General features: G+C 41.4%; 1 protein-coding gene across 1 annotated transcript in view; it reads right to left on the bottom strand.

The window, feature by feature from the left end:
* ANK3 (ankyrin 3) overlaps positions 1 to 26,748 on the bottom strand; it is a 302,810-nt gene that overhangs the window by 131,655 nt on the left and 144,407 nt on the right. Inside the window, exons 8-13 of the mRNA XM_054728942.1 lie at positions 23,712 to 23,810; positions 13,392 to 13,490; positions 7,978 to 8,175; positions 5,963 to 6,061; positions 3,622 to 3,720; positions 2,268 to 2,366 (exon numbers count right to left, since the gene is read on the bottom strand). Coding sequence (XP_054584917.1) covers positions 2,268 to 2,366; positions 3,622 to 3,720; positions 5,963 to 6,061; positions 7,978 to 8,175; positions 13,392 to 13,490; positions 23,712 to 23,810 — 693 coding nt within the window. The remainder of the gene's footprint in view (positions 1 to 2,267; positions 2,367 to 3,621; positions 3,721 to 5,962; positions 6,062 to 7,977; positions 8,176 to 13,391; positions 13,491 to 23,711; positions 23,811 to 26,748) is intronic.

Below are 26,748 nucleotides of genomic sequence, written 5' to 3'. Positions count from 1 at the left end.
CATCTGCCTCGAGTGGAGGGGCACCTTATACCATTCACCCTAATGCATTAGGCACTCACTAAGTCCTGCTCCCTTAGGTATCCTATGCCCAAGTGGGAGAGGCATCTAGTCCTCATTTGTCCGAAGATGCTCTATGGAGGTCCTCCAGAAAGAAATCCCCTGCTCAGATGTGAAAAGGTTCAGGTAAATACTTTATGTAGGGAAGGTAGAGAGAAGAGGGTGCAGCACAGGATTCTGCTTTGGAAAGGTAGTAAGATGAGAGTCAAGGTCAAAGCAAGGTCAAAACTTCCTACTGTGTTACTAGCAGGAAGCATTAGGGGAGATGCAATGAGGAAGAAGAGGAATACTGAAAACAGAAAGAGAGAGTTGCCAAAGGAAAATTTCATAAAACTCTAAATGCCACCACCATCACTAAACATGTACTGGGCACCTACCTGCCCCAGGCTGTAAGTACTGCTCCTACATTACCTTTTTAATCATCACAACCGTCCTATGAATTGCACTATCACTATTCTCTTTTGCTATGTGAGGAAATGAGAAAAGGAAACGTGGCACAGAATTCTTAGTTAACCTACCCCATGTTACACAGCTAGCAATCGGTAGACCAAGGTCCAAACACAGGCAGTGAGGCTGAGGAAGTCAGGCTCTTAGCCATGCTACATGCTGCCTCCTTAACAAATTGATAACCAAAAATCCTCAATTTCAGTGGATGGGTAGAACCCCTCCTTTGACACAATGCTTGATATGGAATAACAACACTCATAAGTGTGAGTTTTTATATAACCCACAGTACAGTATAGCTTCTCTTAACTATTCCACTTAATCAGTTAAAGTGGATTCACCAATATCCTCTAGATCAAGGATCAGAAAACTGCAATCCAGGGGCCAAATCCAGCTGCCACCTGTGTTTGTCAATAAAGTTTTATTGGGACCCAGACATGCCCATTTGCTTATGCACTGTCTGTGGCTGCTTTTGCTCCAATGGCAGAGCTGAGCTGCTGTGATAGCAACGCTGCATCCCTCAAAGCCTAAAATATTTACTCGTAGGCCCTTTACAGATACAGTTGGCTGACCTTTGTCTCTAGATCCTCTACAACACCCACCAACTGGTGCCACAGAACACTGGACACTTGGGGTTTACGGTCTACTACTTAGAAGGCCACAACCTTCGCCTCCACCTGCAGACTTCATGCTGACCCAGACCTAGTTCTGTTTATTCTCACAGTAGCATGTTTGCTCTAATTATTCTCCTAACTTGTACTAAATGTGCACTAATTAATTATACAATAAATAACATGCTCACAGGTAAAACCTGAATAGGAAAGGAAAGCCTTTATTTTCCCCTAAGAATACCGAGTTGAAAGCTTTGGAAAGCCTGGATAGATGATAAAAAACAATTATGATTTCATCAGACATGGGTGAGACAGCTGAACACACCGAGAGAAAATTACAAACGGTTATAAATATTCTGCACTCCCACTGCTTCACGAATGTCTGTTTCCTCTCAAGCCAAAACTAGGAACTCCAGATCACAGAAATAAATAGCAAATAAATACACACGTATGTACTGTATGTTGAAAGGAAATGATTAAGGTATTGATGTGTTTGCTGACAATTCCTGACCTGAACTGCCATTTTGATGAGCCAGACCAACTATACATCCTGAACAGTGACAGGAAAGTGGGTTTCCTCTGGAGGCTGAACACCAGGCGAGGAAGAAGCATTCAAATTTAACCCTGGAGTTCCTTTTTTTATGCAAAGGCAGATCCCTGAAGCAACTCTGACCTTAGTCCCAGGGTTTATGGTTTCACAACTTGTAGAGAAAAAGTAAAAACTTCCTTTTTCCTTTGTGGCTGTGACAGCTGTCATGCGAGTCAACCAAATGAGCTCAGTTATGCTTCCAAACCGAGCTTATCCTAGAAGCCTGTGCATGAGCCCCTCTCTCTAGAGTGTGAAGAACTCTGGACCGAGTCTAGGTTTGTTTCTTAATCTGTTCAGGACTAGCCATGTGCCAAGGACACAAAGTTCCTTCTGGCACAAAGTGCCTGTTCTATTTAATCCCCTTAAATAACTGAATGGACAAATGGACAGGGAAGGGATTTTTTTTTTTTTTTTACAATATCACTTGGGTAGAGATTTTTTTCCAATGGAGGTCGCTCACTACTTTAAAGAAGTATTCTTGGAAGACGGCATGCGTATATTTAAAGGGCTTATTAAAATCACGACTTTTCCCATCAATAGCAAATGCTTCCAGCAAGTGCACTTACCTTTGCTTTAGCTTCTACCTGAGCTCCGTCCTGCACCAGATACCGCACGACTTCGGCCTGGCCGGACCGAGCTGCCATGTGCAGCGCTGTTTCTCCTCTCTGGGGAAGAAGCGTCAGAACAAAGTTACTGCGGCTCTGAAGAAGAGCGGCATGCTTTATCTGCATGAAGCTTATGATGTCGGCTTCCTATTTTATAAATAAAAAAAAGTCCCAAGCCCTTCCTTATTGAAGACTAGGAGAGACAGGAGATGGAATACACAAGAATTTCAGAGGAGCCTGATCCGCGATGGAAGGTCTTTGGTATAACCCGAGGGGCCTAGTCATCAACAGGGTCCGAAGTGCTGTCCAAAAACTTTCAATGTGGCCTCCTTGAGGGTTGAACGGTGAATGCTCACAGGGGGAGAGGAGGGCACATGAGTGAAGAGGGCAGGTGGGGAGAGCTCAGGAGAAGAGCCTGGGGCCTGCCCGAAGGTGGCCGCCACTTTGTGAGGTCTGCAGGCAGCTGTGGGGCTGTGCAGGGTGCCACGCGTTCCTATTCAGAAGGAGGGGCAGCCTGGGTATTCGTGTGCACTTCAGTGCTGACCACAAAACCGAAACCAAAGTGCTGCATGGGCAACACAGAGGCACAGGAGGGCCCGAGTGGGCTTGCTGGCTGCCGGCGTGCATTCTCTGCTTTAGCTCTTCAGATCAGCCTCCTAGCCTTCGGGTGTTATCCCAAGGGCTCAGTTTCTTTGCCACTGAACCGCACCCCCCCGCCCCCCGCATCCCTCCATAGATTATTCATGTATGTAACAACAAAAAATGAAAACAGTATAGAAGACATGGATAGGAACAAAGAAATAATAAAATATATTCTCTCCCCTACGTGATGTATAGCAAAGACATATCTCACACAAAACTTGCTAATGTGTTTACTGGAAAGATCTTGAGGATATAGTTACCATATTACCCAGTATACGGTAAAACCTCCCCTGGTGTTAGTGCCAGGAAAGCCTGTATTTCACTGAGACGCTGGTCTGTTTCTGTGCTGATTCTGGTTGCTAGTAGAGACCCTTGCTGGTGGCACATCCTCAGGGTCTGTGCACGGGAAACTTTCGGCTTGCTTTTTCTGAGCCAGAACGGTGCTGGTTTCATTTTTAATGTTAAATTTTTTATTTTAACTTCTGACACTGTTGGTGACTAGGCCCCTTTGGTACTCACGAGTCAACTAACATTGTTATGCTTGTGGTCTGGTGGGTTAATACTATTGTGATGTCAATTAATTTACTTACAACAACAACAACAACAACAACAAAAAAGTAGGTAAGAGCAACCTTTGCCAGTGCAGTAAGTTCTCTGTGAAAAGGATACTTACCACGTTGGTGGTATTTGGGGAGGCTCCATGATGCATTAGCTGTGAGACGATATTTACATGCCCCATGAAGGCAGCAACATGGATTGGGGTAAGGCCCGACTGGGGGAAGAGGAGGGAAATGTTGGTTTGTAGTCTTATCATAAAAAGGGTTTCTCTGCCTGCCTGCCCAACCGCTGCCTACCATCCACCCACCCACCCATCCACCCACCCACCCACTGAGCCAAACCGGCTGGGCTAGACCTTCATTCTTAAGTTTGCTTCAAAGCCTACATACAACACAACTCATAGCACTTCTGCTTTTTACATGAAATGATTGCATTTTTAATGTTTCAGAATATAATTCCACTTACAACATGAACATCCTAATTTGGTAAAAAAAAAAATAGTTAAAATGGCTAGAAAAAGCTGACTTTTTTTTTTTTAAAGGAGAGAGAAGGAGATAGCAAATGTCCACAGAAATTTGAATAATGTAAAAAAAAAAAAAAGGTAAAAGGAATTCTCTAGGGGGAAAGTGAAGTAAAAGAAATAAGGGGAAGAATTCTGGTTGCACCGATTTCAACTAGTGGGAACTGAGGAAAAATGGGAAAAGACTTGTTATGACGTGGAGCAGGCGAAGCACTCATGCGGGTCTGGGCTGGTGTTCAGAGCTCATGGGGAGCACAGGGCTGGCACTGGGACCGTCTCCTCACCAGCTGACATCTCTGGTCATTTATTCAAACATCAGTCAAAACTCCACTTCTACTCCAGAGTGCATTCCATCTTTAAAAAGGGGTTTCCATGCACTGAGAATAATCTTACTACTTCATAATTGAAATAACAGGGTGTCCTCCATGAAGCCATAAGACTGATAAAAGTGTAAATCAGTATTAATATTGTCAACCATGTGATTTTTAAAACCTTTTGAGTATTACAAATCAAGACAGGATGTGTTAGTAAAAAGCTGACTTATTTCAAATCCGCTCTGGCCTTCCAGAAGGACTCCGAGGCACTCAGCATACATTCCTTATATTACGTGTGAAAGGTCATGGAGCCTAACACAAAGCCATCCCGCTAAAATGAGCAAATCGACATTAACAGTCTCAATTATTTGATTTTTTAACTATGTGAATATTATACATTGAGGTGATATAATTAAGGCACATATTATAATGGCCACTAGACTAGATCAGAGAATGAGGTAATGCAAGAATCACCCGACTAGACCTCAGTTTTTAGGTTGACCTCAAATCCCATCGTCTCTATGATGCAATCAACAAGCCTTTGCGGAATGATTGCCTATGGGCCAGGCCTTGTGGGCCTATAAACACCAGCAAGACTCACGCCTGTCCGGAGGAGCCTGCAGTTTCTAGGGGACAGGGGGCCTGGCTGGGTCATAAGAAAAGCAGCCGAGTCGGTGCTTTGGTGGAAGTACGCACGGGAGTAGTGTGGTCCTGGGGAGGTCCTGGACCAGGTCAGGGGGCGAGGGGAGGTTTCCGGGAGAAGGTGGCCCAGATCTGGTCTTGGAGGATGTGCGGGATTAGCCTGGGGAAGAGGGTGTGCGACACATGGAGGGAGCAGAGGGGTATGAACTAAAGGGTGTCCAGTCTAGGGCAGTGTTGATGGCTAGAATCTACAGAGACCTCATGCCAGGATGGGGTAGGGGATGGGAGGAGTCTGGAGGGTAGATGCCAGGCTGGCTTGGTTGTGTTGAAGGCTTAGCCCTTATCCTGATGGGCCTTTTTTCCCGAGTTCTGTGCTGGTTTGTACAAAAGAAACCTAGAGCTAGTCCTTCACTCTGTTTCATTAACTCTGAGTTTTTAGAGAGAGTAATCCACACTTTTCAAACACACAGAGGCTGTATTAGGCAGGGTTTCTCAGCTCATTGGCACACTGACATCTTGAGCCAGACAATTCCTTGCAGTGGGAGGCTGGCCTATACATTGTAAGCTATTTAGTAGCATCCCTGGCCTCGGTCCACGAGATGCCAGTAGCACCATCCAGTTGTGACACTAAAAACAACCTCCAGACATTGCAAATGTCCCTTGGGGGCAAAAGCGCCCCCCTTTGAGAAGCACTGCATGATAGGATTTCAAATAAATGATGCTTTCAGGCACAGAGTCACTCCCCCGGAGCTCGAAGCCTCTGTTTGGGGTTGTGCTTCTAGTCACGGTGATGAACCTGCACTGACCCACCCACACTTGTGTCTTCTCTCCTTGGGACTCGCAGCCCCTTGGGTGAAAGGCTCAGAGAGCAGTCTGTGGCAATCACCCGGAGCAAAACTCGCTGGTTATCGGGGATGATGCTGGGACTCCGGCTGCTATCCTTTCAGTGCCTGGGGACCCAGCTCTCCTACTCCTCTCACCTCGGTTACAGCTTGGATGGATGCACCATGTTTCAGAAGGAGTTCCATGACTTTAATCCGATTCTTCTTGCAGGCGATGTGAAGAGGGGTAAAGCCATTCTGCAAGGGACAGAGACACATATCCACTTGACTACATCCCATGGAAATCCCACTCCACTGAGTGTGGTACAACATTTTTGCCACAGTGTGTTTCTGGAAAGATTTGGAAAAGAGCAGTAACAACATGGCGCTGGGCAGAATGCAGATCCTTTTCTGGAAGCACAGGTAGCCTAGCTGGACCCAGGAACCCAAGGTGCTCTGGTAATTGTGAATTTTTTTTTTTTTTTAGTCACAATCACAGGGAACTAAGGCAAAATGGTCACTTTGTTCCTTTAGATTACTTCATTTTGGAATTCGCTCTTCCAAATAATATATCCCTCTTCTCCCTCATTTCAAACACAGACTAAAAACAGCTGGCCCTGACTCTTGTCCTCAAAGCCAACAGGTCACCAATGCCTATTCTGCCTTCTCTGCTACATTGTAAGGCGACTACAAGACCCGTTCTAGAATGTGTTCATTCCTTCCCGCTTTAAGATTCTAGTAGGTGCTTAATTCAAGGAAGCAGAAAGTTCAACAACCCAACATTATTTGGATCATTTGGTTTAATATTTAATCGGTTAAAAGGACCTGCTTATTTAAAACAAATCACCTGCCAAATTGTACTGCCTCATCATTGAGACCATGAGCGCATTTCAGTCGCCACAGAGAACTGTATCATGTCCTGGGGTCCACTATAAAAGCTTAGGTCAAAGTCACGGCAGGTGCTTCCCTTTACCTGGCCAGAGTCCATGCCAGGATGAATGGCTACAGCCTTTACATGTTGCGAAATCTTTCGAGTCAGAGGAAAATGACAGTGAGAGCCCACACCCTGTTTTAAGGCTTTTTTTTTTTTTTTTCTTGTATGGAAAATGAGTCATGACTGCTAATTTGTTTTCCTCCCTTCCCAGAATTTAAAGATATGTTTGATACATGGGTCAGGTCAACAGCTCTTAACATGCTGCTCTGAGAAAAGCACTTAGAATGACTATGGTCACGCAGCTGCCTGGGGTCTGGAGAGCTCCCTTCTCCTCATTCTTTGCTGCCCACCCCGAATTTCAGAGCCAGGCAGCAGATCCATTCAGCCACGGAGACCACCGCTGGAAAGGAGCAGGGACCCTCCCTAACAGGGCTGATTGGATGAATACACTCAGAGGTTGTCCCTAGCATTTGGTGATTTAGTTTTTCCTAAACGTGGGTGCTTCTTCTGAACTAAATTTAAACAGCTGACTCAATTGGGACCACTTATTTTTCTAAGACAACAAACACCGTCTCGCTGAGAAAACCAAATTCCCATACAGAGCTAAGGGTTAAAATAGCAAGTCATTTTAGGAGTTAAGACTACAGACTAGACCGACATTGAGATTCGTGTAGATGACAGGCCATATGTCATTAACTCACACGCTTAACATAGCATTTTAGCTCATAAATTCCTAGACTTCTCATGTTTGATAATGTATGTGGATTTTTTTTTTAAAATCATTTTGCCTCAGAAGAAACTTTTAATTCGCTGGATTATAACTTTACCTACAGTAAGATAAGGTTGACCACCTCAGGAAGTTTATACTTGCATGGTCTTTGGGTTTCATTTACATAAGAGAATCACTGGTGTGACCCTAAAGGTCACCAAGGCCTATGCTGACTTCTCTGCTATATTTTGAGGCAACTACAAGACCAGATAGGATTTCATATAAAGGATGCTTTCAGTGACGGAGTCACTCCCCCGGAGCGCGGGGTTGACTGAATCCCACAAGCCTTGCTGGTGTCAGAAATAGGAGAGTTTATAGATTTCCCAGAAGGATACTTGAAAAAGTTGAGGAGAAGTGCACTTGGTTTAATTAGACCTTCCATGTCTACCTCCTCAAGAGCAATCCCTTCGCATACAGAGGTAGCATGTCCTCAGGAAGACAACATCTCGACCTTTCGGCCGAGCCACTCACCAGGGCTTTGGCATTGGGGTTAGCTTTCTTGTCCAAGAGAACCTTGGCCACTTTGTAATGGCCGCAGTGGGCGGCCACGTGCAGGGCGGTCAGGTAGTCGTTGGTGACGTCGTCCACAGGCACGTTGTGCTGGAGGAGAAGCTGGACACAGTTCAAGTGATCCCCTTGCGTGGCCATGTGCAGTGGGGACAGTCCATTCTGGAACACACAAGAGAACCAGAGTTTATGATGTTGCCTTTTAATAAAAAGTGTGCCAGACACAAAATACAGCACCGATGTGAACAGATTAAAAACTCTAGTTTTTCATACAGAAATACCTTCTAGTGTTTAAAAGGTTTCGACAACTGTTTTGAACTTTTAAAACTAGTCCTCTGAATTCTTATATCAATAGAAATCACACATTTTCAAAGACAATGTCTTTTTCTGATTTTAAAAAGTGTGAGTTGCACTAAAATCCATTATTCATTGCATTCCCAGTGAATTGGAATTCTTAATTTTCCAGACTGAAAAAGATAAAACAAAAGCAGGAAGAGGCTGGTGTTTAGTAGGTTTTCATTTTGTCCTTACGGGTTGCTAATACTTGATACTGAATACTGTATTGATTCAGTGAATAAAAAGGCCTGCTTACAAGAACACATTTCATCTCATGTCAATGTAGAAAGGAACCTATTTTTTCATTTCCCATTAATCTGGCGCCCCCATGTGTCTATAATGAGGAAAGGCAAGGCAGTGACCAAGCCATTAACTGAAGCTTGCCTCAGTTAGTTTAAATCAACGGGGTTCAATGACACAGTTAATTATGTGCAATAGGAATGAGTCAGAAATTCACGTGAAGAGCTGAGAGAAACATGAATGGGTTCACAGGTAAATAAAATTTTAAAGAGATTAGAGTGGCACTTAGTATTCAGTATGTTTCCTAATGAAGACGGAAACTAGGTATTACGTCATTCTGGAACTAACATAATATTGTACATCAGCTGTACTTTAAAAATAAACAATTAAAAAGTTGTCAGTCTTTTCAAGCATGCTTCCTTTAAATATGTAGGCAAATTGGAAGAGCCTGGGAAATTCCTAGAGAATCCAATTATCAAGAAAGGCCCTGTTAATTACTGTAACATAATTTAACATATTTTAGGGGGGGAAAAGTGACAGCAACTTCAGTTTCCAAAAAAGTGGTAATCAGTAAACTGAAAATAATGGTATGTTAAGTATGCACTGATGAGCCAAGTATTCTGAATCCTCTAGGACAAGTTATTTCCCCTAATTTATCAACAATAACATAAAACGGAAGTTCAAGGTAAGAAAAAAATGCAAGCCTTCCTCTAGACACTCTCCTGGTATCATTCACTCACTGACATATATTTCAACTTTCTTGAAAGCAAGAGGTCCATGGGTCATAACTTCCCCATATTGGCCAGCAGAGAGCCTTGCATATATAGAAAAGAGCTCAATAAATATTTATGTAAATTTAAAAGGCTTCATACAATGTCAGGCAGGCAGGATACATCTATCTAAAAAATTCCCTGCAAACATTTTGAACCAAAGTAGAAATTAAGGTGCAAAAAAGGATGGGAACCTTTCTCATTTGCGATACTGCCATCCCGAACTGACCATATGCACTCTTTTATTTCCTGCCAAAACATACCTTTGCTTTATGTTTTGATACAGTCTTTGAGAAAACATGCAGTAAACAAAAATCACAAAATCTGAGAGAACAGGTGACTTAGGGAGAGTAGAAAAGGAAAGCAGTGTCAGTAAACGAAGGCCATTCTCTAGCCACACACAAACTAATGACACGTGAGTGGGTAGCATAGGTCACTGGGGAAAGACAAGAAGAAAGTAAAGGTCATTTGCCTTGTGGAGAGGGGTCTTATTACACATGGCACCTTCGTCAAGCTGAAAATACGGATCCATTGTGATGGGTTTTCTTAGCTCAGAAAGATGAGTCTTGAGGAATTAGACAGATGGTCTTACAGTTAGGAATGCATTTATTCACTTAACAGTCATTCAACAAATATTTACCAAAGGGCTACCATATATGTTAGGCACCTATTTAGGTGCTTGGGGTACCACACTTAATTAATCAAAGTTCTTGCTTTCATTTTAATGGAGAGAGAAAGAGAGCAAACAAATAAACCCATGAAGAAAAGAAGGCCGCTGAGAAGAAATTTGAGTTGAAAAAAACACACATGTGGAGACTGCAGTATCTGGGACAGGTTGAGGGAATTCAGTCTAAGAGAACAGGAAAGGAGAACAAACTGGGTGTATTTTAGGAAGTGAAACAAGGCTGAGGCTAGTTGTCTGGAAGATGGTAAGGAAACCGACGAGAGGAGATGAGGCAGAACGGTGGTCAAATTCTAGTAAGAGTTTATTTTTAGGACACGGGAAGCTAGCAGGTAAACGTGATAGATTAGACATAAGTGTTTATCCATCTTTTCCCAAATGCTTACTAAAAAGCATTAAAGGAATTTGAAAGGCAAAATCCATAAGGGCATGTACATGTGTGTGTGTGCGCGCACCCACATACCCACATAGGAAAGGAAACAAAAATAGATGGGCACTGTCTATACATTTGGGAATATGAAAAGAGGATGCAAGTGTGTTAACTTATCCAGCAGAAGAAAGAAGGCTGAAACCTAAGTCCACGGAGGGGTATAATCAGTGGTGTGCTGATAAAGGTTTAACAGCAGCTCTTTGAAAAAGAAGGCCCTGATACGTAGGATCTGCCAATCCCTATGATGTCAAGACCTCAGCGACCAATTTCAAGCGATCAACACCAAGTTACTGGAGGTGGAGCTGGGACGAGATGTACACAGTAGGCTCAATGATCTGGCTCCAGCATGCCCCTGGGTGTAATAAAGACAATGGATGTGCCTCTTTAATGCCCCAAAGGCAGGGGAGGTGGATACACAGTACTCTCGAAAGATAAAAATGAGGCTTAATGCTGAGAAAGTAGGATTGGTTCCCCTGTGTGCCGAGCTGTCAGGTCTCCAGGCCCTTCCAACCCAGCAAAGCCAGATGCCTGCCCCATGCAGGAAGCCAGAAGGTTAGTCTCTGGAGAAAGTAAGCCAGGGAGACTCTGGATGCAGAGGCCCAGGCAGAGCAGAGAGCAGTGGTGAGGCTCTGCACTGAGACCAGGTGCTCACAGTACAGGTGCGGCCCGGTGTCTATAGTCAGACTGCCCGCTCCAAATTCTTGTTCGGCCACTAGCTGAGATGTCGTGAGGAAGCTACTTTATTTCTTTGGGTCTCAGTTTTCTAATCTATAAAAAGGGTATAATAGTAATATTAGGATCTTATAGAGCTATTGTGAGGAGGTACTATATTACGGAAAGTGCTTAGAAACCAGTATGCAGTAATCACTCTATACGTTATCATTGTTACGATTAAAGTATGCACACAGGACAGGGACACTGACAGCCCTTTTCCTTTTCCTTACGGTAAACCAACGATTTTCAACTGGTGTGCAGCATGAATTTTTAAAACATGCAATACCTGACTATTTAGCCAGGGGCACGGACCTCTTTCCCCTTAGACTGTCAAACCAAGACACGAGAATGGTCAACACATTAGCCATCCAGTGTGAATGGATCAAAATGATGTCCGACAGGAAAACAATATATTTTGTTTGTGCCACAGAATTTTAGTGAGTAGTGTATGTGTGCAAGGAGATAAAAAAAAAAATTGAAAATCGCTGCTGTAAATTACTCACACAGTGTACATATCAAAGGTTGGAGAATTCGGTCTCTCAAAAAACAGAACTTCCCAGAGGAAAAGAACACCTTATCCTGACATTAGAGGACAGCTCCAACCTGCCACCCCCTAACGCACCTGAGTGGGAAACCCCCAACATGAAAGTGTGAGCCAAAGCCAACAAAGAGAAAATAAGACATCTGAGGAATTATGGACATATGAGAGGGAGGAAAATTACATTAAAGTTACCTTAAAAAGGTAACATCAAATATTATTTCCATAAAACAAGAACTGGATGCTTTAAGAAAAGAAGCTATTAGAGGATAAGAAATTGTTCTTGAATAGTAAAAGCATAGAAGGAAAAAACAAGGAGATTTCTCTGAAAAAACAAAACAAAACAAAAAACAAACACAAATAACCAAAACACACACACACACACACACACACAAAAAAACACAAAACACCCCAAATAGATAATGAAATGAACAACAGGAGAAAAAAGATGACACAATTATTTTATTTGATTTGCATTGCTTTGATAAAATAAAAATTAATTTTAAAGAGAAAAACGGGAATTAATCAGGTTTTTAGGCACAGGGTTGACATGACTTGGTTGAACAGTTCATATGGCCACTCTGACTGCAAAATGGAAACTGGGTTGTAGAGAAGCAAGGAGGGAAATGGGGAAGCAGCAATGAAGCTATTACAACGGTTCAGCGAGAGATCCTGTGGCTCAGAAGACAGCGGTGGTGTGAAGACAGACAGATATGGGCCATAGGAAAGGAAAAAGAACAGGTAGGTAGGTAGTTTAGGTGAAAGCACCCGAGAGACCCAGATGTCAGCACTACAATAAGAAATTGTGACTGTTTACTTCTGTAGGGTAACACCTCCAGAGCTTGCCAATCTAAACTCCGCATTTCAAATGAGTGATGGAACCCTGTTGAGACCACCTCCACCCTGTCTATCTCCACTGGAGTGGGGAACACTGATTAGGGTGCAAACAGGAGTTGCATGTAATTTTCTTGTTTTGGTCAAGTTCAGAGATTAAGGCTCTTTATAAAGCTTCATAGAGCTTCCAAAAATCATTGTTTAATAAAAATACTGGTTACTATGAGGTAGTTCCAAAATTTATTTACAAATATTCCTTTTTTTCAAATACGGTCAAATGGTTTTACCATTAAAAAAATCTAGAAGACACTTAGTAAAACATTTTTTTTTTCAGGCAATCCACATGTGTTCTTTTCAGATATGTGAACTTTCCCTGTGGCACCAAGCAAGGTGCAAACTTTCCAAAGTTTCCATTCTTTATCGGTCAAATGACATCCTTGGCCTCGTTACTAGTCTGTGAACATTAATGAAATAAACCAAGAGGCTGACGAAAGAGAGCTGGTACCACAGACTTTAGGGAATCTAGACCTTAAAATCTTTCCTTCCCCAACAAGCAACCACAGAGTAAAATCAAGCACTAAGTGCTCCTGATGAAAAGAAAACAAAAAACAACACACGCAAAATTGGCTTTGTGGCAGAACGTCTCTTACGAAAGACTTCAGAAGCCAAAGCTGATTTTGAGGTTCTCCAGAGATTTGGTGAACATAGCCCCTCTAATTGCTGAATGGAAACGATGGCATTTTCTGCTTAACTCAAAAGGCTGGGTTTGAATAACCAGGAAAGGGATTCAAAGCTAAGTACAGTCGAACGCCCCGAAACCTACAAAGAAATTACCTTGGTTTTTGAAAGAATGGGGGCAGCTCGATCGAGCAGCATTTCCACCACCTGCTCATGGCCGCTCCTGGCTCCACAGTGCAGCGGCGTCAGGCCGTCCTGGTGAACAAAAGGCAGCATCTCCGGTTAGATTCGATGGGGCTTTGTATAAATGCAGACTATTCCTTCCAGATTCAGTGCAGCCTCCAACATGCTGTGGACCAGTGGGCTTCAAACCTTTACTGACACATCTGACACAATCACTTCATATTTTAACAAGAGCTAAGTTTTTCCCTAGGTTTAAGTGTTCACAAAGTGTGTAATTTCCCATATATTAGGACACAAGCTTTTAAAATATAACTGTCCCACTATTCTTGACTATCAAATGGAATCTAAATAGTATATGTAAATTGATATCCACCACTTAAAAATATACAAATAAACGTTGAAAATAGAAATTTGTAATAGCAACTTTACATTGGTATTTTTTCCTCTTACATTTTTATTTCTATACCACTTCCCCCACATAATTTTATCTTAATGTAATAAGATTTTATGCTTGAGTGTTTTTTATTGATTACCATTTCATATTTCCCTGCCACGAAAATATAAATTTAAATTTAAAAAAGGTTTATAGACCTCCTGAGAACATAAGCTTTAAGTATCCAAAATAAATCTCCTGGTTGAAATGATCATTATAATGATTCAAACACAATTGATCAAAACATCAAAAACACATTACAAATTTTATGATTATTAAACAAGAGTAACAGTTTCTTAAAATGTCCTCTCTTGATGAGACATTTTTTCACAACTAATTCACAATCTGTCAATGCATATTATTGCTAAAATACTTTAGCATCAATATCCCAATTTTTGCTTTTATAAACGTTAGTGCTGAGAAATCTTGTCTGCGTGAATAAGTAAATGAACTTCTGTTAGAACACTGCCACAAATTCTCTGAACTCCTTCTGAATTACATGCCAAAATCACTTAATAATCTTTCACCAAATATTTTTTAATGATACATCATAAGACAACTCCATCAGGTCCTTCATTTTTAAGTAATGTATTTTATTGATTTTTTTTTTCTTTTTTTTACAGAGAGGAAGGGAGAGGGAGAGGGATAGAGAGGAACATCGATGAGAGAGAAACACCGATTCAGCTGCCTCCTGCACACTCCCTACTGGGAATGTGCCCGCAACCAAGGTACATGCCCTTGACCAGAATCGAACCTGGGACCCTTCAGTCCGCAGGCCGACGCTCTATCCACTGAGCCAAACCGGTTAGGGCCAGGTCCTTCATTTTTGTTTGTAGCGATAGGATTTACAACCATCCAATATGCAGAAGAAGATGTTAGCCAGTCATTATAGTCATGAAGTTCTTAACAGGACACCAATATTTTGTCCTCTTCCCTCTGTCCCCCTCCCATTCCCTTCTTCACCCTCACAGGTGGTAGCACTCTGAGTGAGAGTTAGAAAGTTAGAACTTTCTATCATATGAGGAGGGAGATATTGTATTAAAGGCTAGGTGGGAAAGGATAATTAGTAGAGAGTTAAGGAAGTGGAAAGCCATTCACTTAAAACTATCTAAGTGGCCCTAAACCCTATGGAGAATTTTTCACAGCCCAGCTTATATATTCCCCAACTTGAAGATTCCTGTGGTTGATGACACCTACTGCAAGGAAAGCTGCATTTTTCTAAAATACATCAAAATGGGATTCACTGTATTCAAACCACTTCTGAGACTGTGTGAGCAGTTCTGGAAAGTAAGCCTGATTATCCTAATGTATAATCAATCCTATTTCTAAAATACTAGCTAAATCTCAGTAGAATTAAAACTCCTTAGATACTGAAATGTGAATCACAAACAGCACACAGGCCGATTTGAACATGCTTTGAGCATGTTTAAATACTCTGCCTTTATGCTGAGTTGAAACAATTGCTCTTGTATGCCAAAGTAAAGCAATATAACCATCTTCCAAGTTGGAAACAGCATTTTGCTATTAAATAAAATTTGAGAACAAATAAAAAACACCAAGAAGTCCAAATGTCTTCCCAGTAATGTAAACCTGAAAATATTTGAAGGAGAAATAACAATAATCATATGTACCTTCCAACACACAGTAATATCTCACATTCTCTCAATGTGATTATCTTTTATGAACTTAAAGTTCAAATTTGTTTCTTTCATTTTTCTAATAAGTAGACCCTAAGTTGTGACAGAATATGTGCAGACATTTTCAAATTATGATCAAACAGAAAAAATAACAATTTAGCCAACTCATTTATCATTGAAAACAATCTTCCCCAAAGCGAAATGCTCCATTTGGCATTGAAAGTATTTGGCAATCTAAGAGCAAAATCTATCCCAACTCCTTAGTCCTTTGAAATATACTGTTCCTTACAGACACATTTTGACTGATTTCACCTTTTAAAAACATTTTAATTATGGAAAACTTCAAACATATTTCAGAGTACATTAGACCGAACAGTGTAATGAGCTTTTAGGTGTCTGGTTCTGTGTCAACAATCTCTGCCTAATGATCAATTCTGATTTATATCCTGATCTCTTCTTCTTTCTTGTATTACTTTTGAAGCAAACACAAGTCATGGAATCATTTCATCCCAACAATCATCCCTGTATGGAAGGCAAAATTTTCATTTTATAAATGAATACACTGGGTTTCAAAGAGGTTAAATTATTCATCCAAGCCCTAGCTGGTTTGACTCAGTGGCTAGAGCGTCGGCCTTCGGACCAAAGGGTCCCAATTTCAATTCTTGTCAAGGGCACGTACCTGGGTTGCAGGCTCCTCCTCAGGCCTGGAGCCTGGTCAGGGCTCATGCAGGAGGCAACCAATTGATGTGTCTCTCTCACATCTGTGTTTCTCTCTGTCTTTCCCTCTCTCTTCCACTCTTCCTAAAAATCAATGGAAAAATTTCCTCGGGTAAGGATTTAAAAAAACACAAAAATTATTCATCCAAGGTCACACAATTCAGAACTAGGCCACTGGTGACTGAGGGACAGTCAAAGGATGTCTTGGGAAGAGTTATTAAGACAAAGATGCTCCCTCTACTCAAACGTTTAGCTACTCTTAGCCTTCCTTTATCTCCATTCTGAACCTGCTGCCTTTGATCTTTGGTGTTTACTTCTTAAAAACTTACAGATTCTAGAGACTCAGTTAGGAAAAGTGACCTTTTTCATCGGTACAGGAGCTGTGAAGTGCCATGGTCTTAGCTGTTGTTACTTTTATCACCTTGTTTCCATGATAAATTGGCTAGCTCTCCAAGACAAGTTCTTGGCTGAACTGCAGAGAGCTACCTGAAGCACAGCTCTTTCAACTGCAGCTTTAACTGCAGTATTTTAAACAATGATTCCACGTGACTGATGCCTCTGGATCTTGTGCAAATGCCCCCTGGCACTTTTCAAAGGTGCGTGGCTCTTCAAATGGCCAGAACCCGGGCAGGAAAGAGGCCTCATCAGGAAGCTGTACGAGATGTCACGACTGCCTGACTCACAGGCGGTGCCGGCCTGGCTGTGGGACCTTCACAGGTCAGTGGAAAACTGGCATCTAGAGTTCATGTAAGATCTTTAATTAGAATCACTGTTTTCAGAGTCACGAAGATGGAGACCAGACCAGCTGACCCACCGTGAGACTGAAAAGTACCTGCCATTTAGTGATTCACACTTAATTCAGTTAAAAAAAAAAAAAAGAGGAAAATTAGCTGGCACTGACTTTACTTAATACCTATTTTGGGGCATAATGAATATTTGAATTTTGAATTAATTTTTTGACTTTGAAATAGGTGTGGCTTATCATTCACTTTCCTGAAGCACTGTTCCGATTATGATACTGTGAGTTCTAAAGATCTTCAGTAACTATCACTCATGACACAGTGCCTCAGCCAAGTCTACATCACTCAGGTTAGCCTTCAGTCTTCTAACATCAGCCATTGCTACACCTGGCCTCCCCATTCCCTTCACATTGACCCCAATTAAATTCTTTTATGCAGTGCCTAGCAAAAGCTTACCATTTTCTTGTCTTTCTGCTTTGCCCACACAACTTCCTGTACCTGGAAGGTTTCTTTCTACTTTCTCTAAGATCCAAATCCCTACTGTGTTAGAGTACCGTGTTTCTTTCAATCCTTTCCCAAAATGAGACATGGCCCTTCTACCTTCAGGACTTCGATCTTATTTTATCTGTCCCACTTTGGGGGAAACGATAGCTTTTTACCTGGTATTTTAGTTATTTCTGGGCATGCTTCTGAGGACAAGGTGACTCGTTTGAGGGAGATTCAAATCTCAGGAGAAGGTAACTCAGTATCATGTCCATAAAAGCTGCTTCACAAAAGTGACTGAGTGGATGAATAAATGGAGCGAGTGAATAAGTGAATGTTTGGTCTAGTCTTTTAAAAATCTTTTCAGGTTAGTTGGTTAAAAATTCCTTTTCTTGCTATCCTTTTTCTTTAAGACTAGACTCACTTGATACTGCAGAAACACGATTAAAATAATGTCTTTTACCTTCCAGAAAAATAAAATTCTCAATAGATAAGTGACTTATAAATTGGAATTAGACTCAAGAATATGACTCAGTCTTCTTAGCTCTGACTGAGAGAAAGCCTGGCCAGCGTGACTCAGTTGTTGAGTGTCACCTATGAACCAGGAGGTCACTGTTCAATTCCCTGTCAGGGCACATGCCCGGGTTGTGGGCTCGATCCCCAATGTGGGGCTTACAGGAGGCAGCCAATCAATGATTCTCTCTCATCATTGATGTTTCTATATATCCCTCTGAAATCAATAAACATATGTTAAAAAAAGAAGGAAATCTTACCTTTAAAAAAAGAATAAGAGAAATATCAGAATATTTGCTGTAAATATTTTCCTCTTTTTAATTCAGCTTTTAAAAAAAGAGCTGCTGTGAATATTGTAGTACATTACAATATAGCAGTGAACTGGTTTACTTCTTTCCCTACAATTAGATAAATGCGTTTGCTAATACAAAATAAGGATTCTTACTGGCTCCCAATTCCTAGAAATTTACAATTAATGTACAGAGTCACCTAGAATGGGTCCTGGGCCAAAAAGCAGTTCACCTGCACACAACAGCAGCGACCTCCAGCTCACAAATGCTTGACAAAGGCAATTCTCGGGGCTCAAGGGAGACTGCCTCAAGAAAGGCAGCATATGCCATTTGGACAGGAGAGAAAGAGAGTTGCCATAGTAACGTTATGGGAGGGAAATGAAATTGCATGGAGTTAGTAATTTTTTTTTCCAATTCCCCTGATTTTTAAAGCACTAACATAATGAACGAGTATTCCCCTGGGCAGAATTCTGAGGCAAGGCAAACTGGCTGGGCCAGATCTCATATTTCATTTCGGTGACAGCAATCTTATTAGTGAGGGGGGAGCTGCACTTTCCTGGTTGGCCAAAATGCTCTCTTTTGTTAGCTTGTGAGCAAAATGTTGCACATCCGAAGGCCAAAAAGACATTCTTTCACATCTGGTTTTTCTGAAAAGCATGGAGCAGGGCATTAAGGCATCACACCTAGGAATACTGAAGCTGGGAGATGTCCGTAACAGGTTGAGTTTGCTCAGAGCCCAAACTGAAATGACACAAATCTGTGACTCGGGAAATCCTGTCAAAAAGAGACATTTATTTTGATTTGTAGCCTCTAGTTTCCTTTCTTTTCTTTCTTCTAAGCAAAAACTCACTCTGGAGAAGAGAAAGGAAATCAAGCAGAGAGAACTCTGTGGATATACACTTTTCTCTATTGTGGATGTAAAACAGGATGTGATATTTAATTGAAAACTAAAAACAAAGAAGAAACAGGTAGTGCTCCGGAGAAGAGAGTTATGATGACAACCAGACACATTAAGAGCATCAATTGCAGTCTAATAGCTATTCTCACGTCTGTATCTTTCACTGAACGTTCTGACTGTATTCCCCTTTAGTGGGTGTTGGGCGGTTGGAGATTTGGCCTAAGAGGAAGTGAAATGACATTTTTGGAAACACTTCCTATTGTTAGAGGTGCTCTGTTCTTGGGATATTACTGAATCTCTACAACTCGTGAGAACGGCGTGTGAAATTCACTTATAGATGAGAAAGCTGCTCCAGAGGATTAATGTTCTCACCCGAGGTCACATGCAAGTAAATGCTTGACATTAGACTTTAACCTCAGGCTCGTCTCCGTCAGAGGGACTGGATTCCTTCTACAGTACCAAGCAATTTCCTTTTCACATCAAAAATTAATTTCTGCCGTTTATATATAAAAGAGAGAAATATCTTTCTAATTCCCTTCCTTTTTATCCTGCCAGGCATTCTATATGTTTAATACTAAACTAAAATAAGGCAAAATCCTCCTGCTGTTCTTTCTGCTTGGAAAATCACAGCTTTCTCTCTGAGCCTAAAAATAAACCCTTATGCTATTTGTTGTGCCTTTTCCCATTCTCTTCAATGTTTTTTTGTCCCTCCTTTCTGGTCTTCTTTTGGTTTGAGCATTATTTATTATTCTAATCATTGCATGATCATGTAGGCCACTAGCTATCTTCTACTTTGGATTTTTAAATCTCTTTTTAGTGGTTGCCCTAGGGATTACAGCATTTATCCTTAACTTATCAGTGGAGTCTAAATAATATATTATTCATTAGATTATATTATTACATAATAATATATATTATATTGAAATAAGATTATACCACTTCATGTATAATATGAGAATTTTGGAATATTATAATTGTATTTACACTACTAGTTTCATTTTGTGTGCTATATATATCAAATATTTTACTTCCAAAATATAAACCTAACAGACTGATATTTTTATTTATTTTAAAAAATATATATTTTCATTGATTTCAGAGAGAGGAAGAGAGAAAAAGAAACATCAATGATGCGAGAGAATAATTGTTTGGCTGCCTCCTGCACGCCCCACACTGGGGATTGAGCCCACCCTGGCATGTGCCCTGACTGGGAATTGAACCATGACCACCTGGTTCATAGGTTGATGCTCAACCACTGAGCTACACAGGCTGGGCCTAAGGGTCTGCCTTTAAATGGAATTCTTTATTAGTTGTACAACCCATGCAGGGAACAGAGCAAGGAAATTAGGTCCCTTAGACCAGTTGGAGAAAGATAAATATCAATGATCTCACTCATTTGTGGAATATAATGAACAACATAAACTGATGAACAAAAACAGATCTAGAGACAGAGAAGCATCGATCAGACCATCAAACCTTAGAGGGAAGGCAGGGGTAGGTGGGGGGAAGGAGGAGAGATCAACCAAAGGATTTGTATGCATGCTTATAAGCAAAACCAATGGACACAGACACCGGGGGGTGAGGGCATGAGTGGGGGTGGGGAGGTTGGAGGGGGGGGCAATGGGAGGATAAGGACACATATGTAACACCTTAATCAATAAAGAAAAACAAAAACAAAAACAAAAAACAAGGTAGCTCCAACAGTAGCATGTACCTTGTAGGAGGTAGCTGGGTAGATAACAATATTTTCTCAAGAGCCACTGGACTGTGTTGTTAAAACACATATTGATGAAAATTTGTTGTCAGTTTTTAGACTTGTCCCCAGGGCTTTCTGACATTTTAGCTGGCTCCCTCCCTCCCTTTCTTTCTTTCTTTTTTTTAAAAATACATTTTATTGATTTTTTACAGAGAGGAAGGGAGAGGGATAGAGAGCTAGAAACATCGATGAGAGAGAAACATCGACCAGCTGCCTCCTGCACACCCCTCACCGGGGATGTGCCCGCAACCAAAGGTACATGCCCTTGACTGGAATCGAACCTGGGACCCTTGAGTCTGCAGGCCGACGCTCTATCCACTGAGCCAAACCGGTTTCAGCTCCCTCCCTCCCTTTCAAGCCTGACACATTCAGCCACTCCGTTATTTCAGCAAGAGACAAGGGAAGCTCTGAGGAGGAGACCACAGAATAGTTGACATATTTTGAGTATGTACTACACTTTCTCCCATATAGTCTGCCAGGAATTCAGTCTGCACCTGGTCGCACCTTCACCCCACTCCACGCAGGACAGCAATAGAAGAATGATGGGCTTTTCCGTTCTCAGCTTCTCCAAGTCTCCCTCACACTCACGCGTCACTTACACAACACACGAGAAAAGCAAATCCAGTTTAAACCCATAGGAAGGAATCTACATCTTGTTTAAAAGAAGACAGCCTTTCAGAACCGGGAGGCAAAGTGGCACGGAAACCCGGTTGCGCCATCCATTTGCCTGTGCACATTATTTCATTTCTGATATGTTCTCTCAGAAGAGTGTTTTGTGTTTTTATCCTGGCCCTCCCCTAGGACACCATATGCCCTGTCTTTATGCCCCAGAATTTCCTGTGTACCCTTTTCTCCTCTCTTTGTACCCAAAACAGCAAGTGTTTGACACATGATTGAGAAGTGATTGACGACTGTATCAAGGGAGGATGAAATGAGGTGATTTCTGATCCACACATTTGCTAAAACCTCAGCTGGAAATCCAGATAAGTCTCTTCAAGCTTCTCTTTCCCACTGACTGCATCCTCCCTCACTTCCCTTCTCAAAGATTCTCCCTATTTACAAACAATCCACTAGCTTCCGTGATATTCAACTGGCATAAGCAAGGCCTCTCTGTCTTTCATTCCTTGCAGCCTCTTTAAACAGCCCACACTTAGCAGAAGACCCCCGGCATTTAAAGCAATGGTTCTAGCATATGTTATCTACTGGCAATTGCTTCTTATTAAATGACACAAAGTCAGTTCAGTAAGATCTCTATTCAAGTTAAGGATTACAGTGTGTATCCTTAACTTATCAGTGGAGTCTAAATAATGTATTATTCATTACATTATATTACTACATAACAATATATATTTGATTGAAATTCAATTTACTTCCCCAGTCAGACAGGTCAACCCTCATCTTTCTTCACTCCTTTCTGGAAAGCTTATTTCTTTTAAAATATATCCATAATTTTCAGGTTCAACAGTCATCAGGAAAAAGATGTTTGGGTCTCCTGCCAAATACCTAGGCTGGGCTACCTTAGGATTAGAATACAGGGGACGAACTTCCCACCAGCGCCATGAGGGCAGGGAAAGTGTCTGGTCTTGTTCCATCACCCCGCTACGTCTGGCCCAGGTAGGTGCTCAGTAATCATTTACTAGTTGAGGGAATAAATGTAGTGGCTAATAAATGACGTAGTCCATTTAGGAGCTACAGGAATCAAGTTCAGGTTACCAGGCCAGTTTTAGAAACATGAAGATCAGGATTCTTGAAGGAAGAAGCACAGGATTGTGGGAGGTACAATTACAAGACAGGGAAAGCTATCCAAAACTCCTATCAATGTGGATGTCTATGGCAAGACCACCTTTTGTTAACCTGGCTCCTGCTTGTACCTTGTAACAAATGCATGAAATGCTGAAAGAAATGCCTTGGTTAGAAGTTTAATGTGATTGGAGCTCTGAGATATACTAGCAATGATTTATTTCTGGATGACTTTATACCACATAGTTTACAAACATTAGCTTGATCTTATGAAAATGCTGCACGGTAGCCATTAATTGTTCTTATTTGCAAGGAGAAATAACATGCAGACGGTTAAATATCCTACCTAAGTCAACTAGCTAAACCCAGAACCTGGGATTCAAGCTTGATTCGAAGTCTCAGTTATTTTCTCACTCACAATTATTTTAAAAAACAATATAAAATTTACTTTAACCATTTTTAAGTATATAGTTCAGTAATGTTAGCTTTAGTTGCATTGCTGCATAACATCTCTAGAACTTTATCTTCTTGCAAAACTGAAACTATATACCCATTGATCAACAACTCCCCATTTTCTTGTTCCCCAGGCAACAACCATTCTACCATCAATTATACTCGGCATGTACCCAGGAGTGGAATTACTGGATCATGGGGTATTCTATTTTTAGTTTTTTAAGGAACCTCAATATGGTTTTCTATAGCAGCTGGACCATTTTACATTCCCATCAGCAGGGCACCAAGATAGAAAGGTTTGTTTTTAAATCAGGTTTAGCATCAAATTGACTGAATAGCTAAGCCTGAGTGTCAAGTAGTGGTTAAATTCTTGAAAATGTAACTCAACTAAAACTCTAGGCTTTAGACCTTAGATTCTGTAATTAAAACCATGCACCATTTAAACATGTATTAAAGATCTATAAATATGGATTATCATCCCATTTTAAGGAGAAAAAACTTAGCAGTCATTTTCCAAGAGACTACAACAAATGAACAAAAATAAAGCCAATATTGAACCAGTGCAAAGGTATTAGGAGACGTATTCCTACCTCCCGAAAACAAGGATAAGCATGTACATAAACTGACTCCTACCCTTGTTTTGGCATCGATTTTAGCTCCTCGATCAAGCAGTAGTTTTACCATGTTGGCATTTCCTCTTTTTGATGCAACGTGTAAAGGAGTGATGTCATTCTGTGGAAGAAGAGAAAAAAAAATTACAGTTCGGGTATCTTCAGTTTAACCAAAACATTGTTTCCTAAAACGCCCACAACCAGTCTTCATTCTTTTTCTTTTTATAAAAAACATGTTGAATAGTAGGCTTCCAATATTTCTTTCCGATAGTAATTGTCTTCAGAAGGAGACACCTTCCCACACCCATAAAAAGTCCCAGCCCATTCATTTTATTTACCTGAGGTGGTTGATGGATGAGATAATGATTTTCTTTTATTTAGGGGGGAGGCTCTGATATCCTGGACCTTTCAGTCAATGTGTTTTTCTACAAGTGTGGGAGATACCTGTTGGCTAATGAGGGGCTGACCAGGAAGCAGCTCAGTCAGCCCAGGCTGGGTTAACGCAGCATCACAGTCCTCAGCCTTCCGGGGCTCCACTGAGCACAAACTGTATAGCCACAGGGCTTCCCATGCACACTGGGTTCACACGTGTTCACAGGCATTTGTTAGCAATATCACACAAAACTGACTATGGTTTAAAAAAAAACAAACTGCCGTGGAGAAACAGCCATCATGTTAGGACAATCTGAAATTCCAATCATGATTTCGGAGCCATAGTTCTTCCTCTTTGCATCTGTACGGGTGCTGTGGCTGTTTTCGAACTGCCAAGAAAGTTCGTGCACACAGTGAAAAACATTCTGTGTTTCAGTTCCTGATAGCCGTGTGTAGCAGCAATATGGGTGTAAGAGCTGTTATTCACAAAAGTCAATTACAAGATACATGAACTGAGCCCAGAAGGGGTTATATTTTTGGTGTTTGATAGCAGATACAATATAATAGCTACCAGGTATTGATCTTTTCCTATGTGTTAGGCACTGTGCTAAACTCTTTACTACCTCATTTAATTCTCATAATCCTCACAATGTCACATACAACCTGAATGATAATGCCCATTTTACAGATCTAGAACCAGCTAGTAAAACCCAGATTCAAATGAAAACCTGACACTTAAACTCACGGTTTAAAAAAAATACACTTTATAATGAAAATGTTCAAACAGGCACAACATTTCAGGGAAAAGCATAAACAGCATCACCCCACTTCAATAATTATCAATCTTTTGCCAATATTATTTCTTCTGTATCCCCCATGATTTTTTTCTGGCTGAAGGAGTTTAAGAAAAGAAAAAAAGTTTAGGAACCCTGTTATTTCACCCACAAAGACTACAATTTAATTATCTCTAACAGGTAAGGATGTCTTAAAAATCACAGTACCCTTATAACTAACAAATACAAATAACTTCATAACTCCAAGACCCTGTCAAACTTCAAATTCTCCCATCATCTCCAATTAATCTCAGCTGGGTTGTTCAAATTAGAAGATGCACATCGAGGGTGAAGTGTCCCCTAGGTCTCTTTCAATCTCCAGAGGTGCCCTCCTCTACCTTCTTTTCCCATGTCCATATATTTACTGAAACAACAACAACAAAACAAAACAAAAAGAATGTAGAATTTCCTACATTCTGGACACGGCTGGTTGCATTCTCATGCACTATTATGTAGCATGTTCTTTTTGGCCTGTATTTTCAATAAACCTTTCCAATTCAATGCTTTTAGCCATTATACATTTTCCCATCTGAAGAACTCTCTATGTCCCATTATTCATAGATGCTAACGCATAAATCAATAATAACTCATTAAATGAAAGAAGCAGAAAGAAACATGAATAAAACCAATTTGTTTTGGTAACGCTGGTGGGGAGTGGACGGGACGCATATCATTGCTCCAGACCAGGGAGAGCCACACTTTTTCTACAAAGGGCCACCAGAGAGCACATATTGGGCTTTGTAGGCCGTACAATCTTCATTGCAGCTACTCAGCTCTGCCCCTGTAGCACTAAAGCAGCCATACACAATATGCCCCGAAATGAGTGGCTGTGTCCCAATACAGCTTTATTTAAGGAGCACTTCAGAGTTACAATTAAGCTGTAGACTAACCATCACCGAGAACCACCCAAGACTAGCTGAACAGAATTCCTATCACTAAAGATATAAAGGAGGAGCCACACTGAGACAGGATGATACCATCATGCACCCTTGTGCGGCCTTCACAACCTCACACTACTTTGGACAGATGCTGTAGCCTCTCAGGTACAAGTGGGTGGCCTGGTGGGACAGCCTGTCACGCTGCCCTGTGCCCACTCAACAGCTAGTGAAGTCACAACCACGTGCTGGGGCCGAGGGGCATGTGGTTGGTCTCCATGTTCAAACCAACTCATTGGGACTAATGCAGTGGTCGGCAAACTCATTAGTCAACAGAGCCAAATATCAACAGAACAACGATTGAAATTTCTTTTGAGAGCCAAATTTTTTAAACTTAAACTTCTTCTAACGCCACTTCTTCAAAATAGACTCGCCCAGGCCGTGGTATTTTGTGGAAGAGCCACACTCAAGGGGCCAAAGAGCCGCATGTGGCTCGCGAGCCGCAGTTTGCCGACCATTGGACTAATGAATACAGAGTGACCATTCGGAGGAACAAGCCTTATAAGCTAAATGGAATCATTCAGAAAAGGAACGTGTCTTTAACCATAAAGAATGCAGCCCAGTCCCATAGTGGCATGTATTGCTGCTGCGTTAAGCACTCAGGATGGTTGAATGATTTGAAAATCAACATGTTATTAAACATTAAGCCACCTCCACTTATGGTCACCAGCTTTCCAGCATCCCCTGGGGTCCCTGCCTCTGCTGCTACTTTGCCAGCGTACACGTAGAACACCCGAGAGAAACTACTCTTCTCCAGTCCCGACAACAGAAACCCAGCCTATCGCAACCGCAGGAAACACGTATGGCCAGTTCACTGAACTCTCGCCCAGCAGATGGGGGAACAGCGCTGTGGCATGGCTTTCAGGTGGCGCTTGGCAATGGCAATGAAACTCACGTGAGCCATGGATGAGCACCAGGG

Source organism: Eptesicus fuscus, chromosome 17, assembly GCF_027574615.1.
Source record: "Eptesicus fuscus isolate TK198812 chromosome 17, DD_ASM_mEF_20220401, whole genome shotgun sequence".
Taxonomy (NCBI): Eukaryota; Metazoa; Chordata; class Mammalia; order Chiroptera; family Vespertilionidae; genus Eptesicus; species Eptesicus fuscus.
The sequence above is the reverse complement of the archived record's forward strand: the minus strand, read 5'-3'. Positions and strand labels throughout refer to the sequence as shown.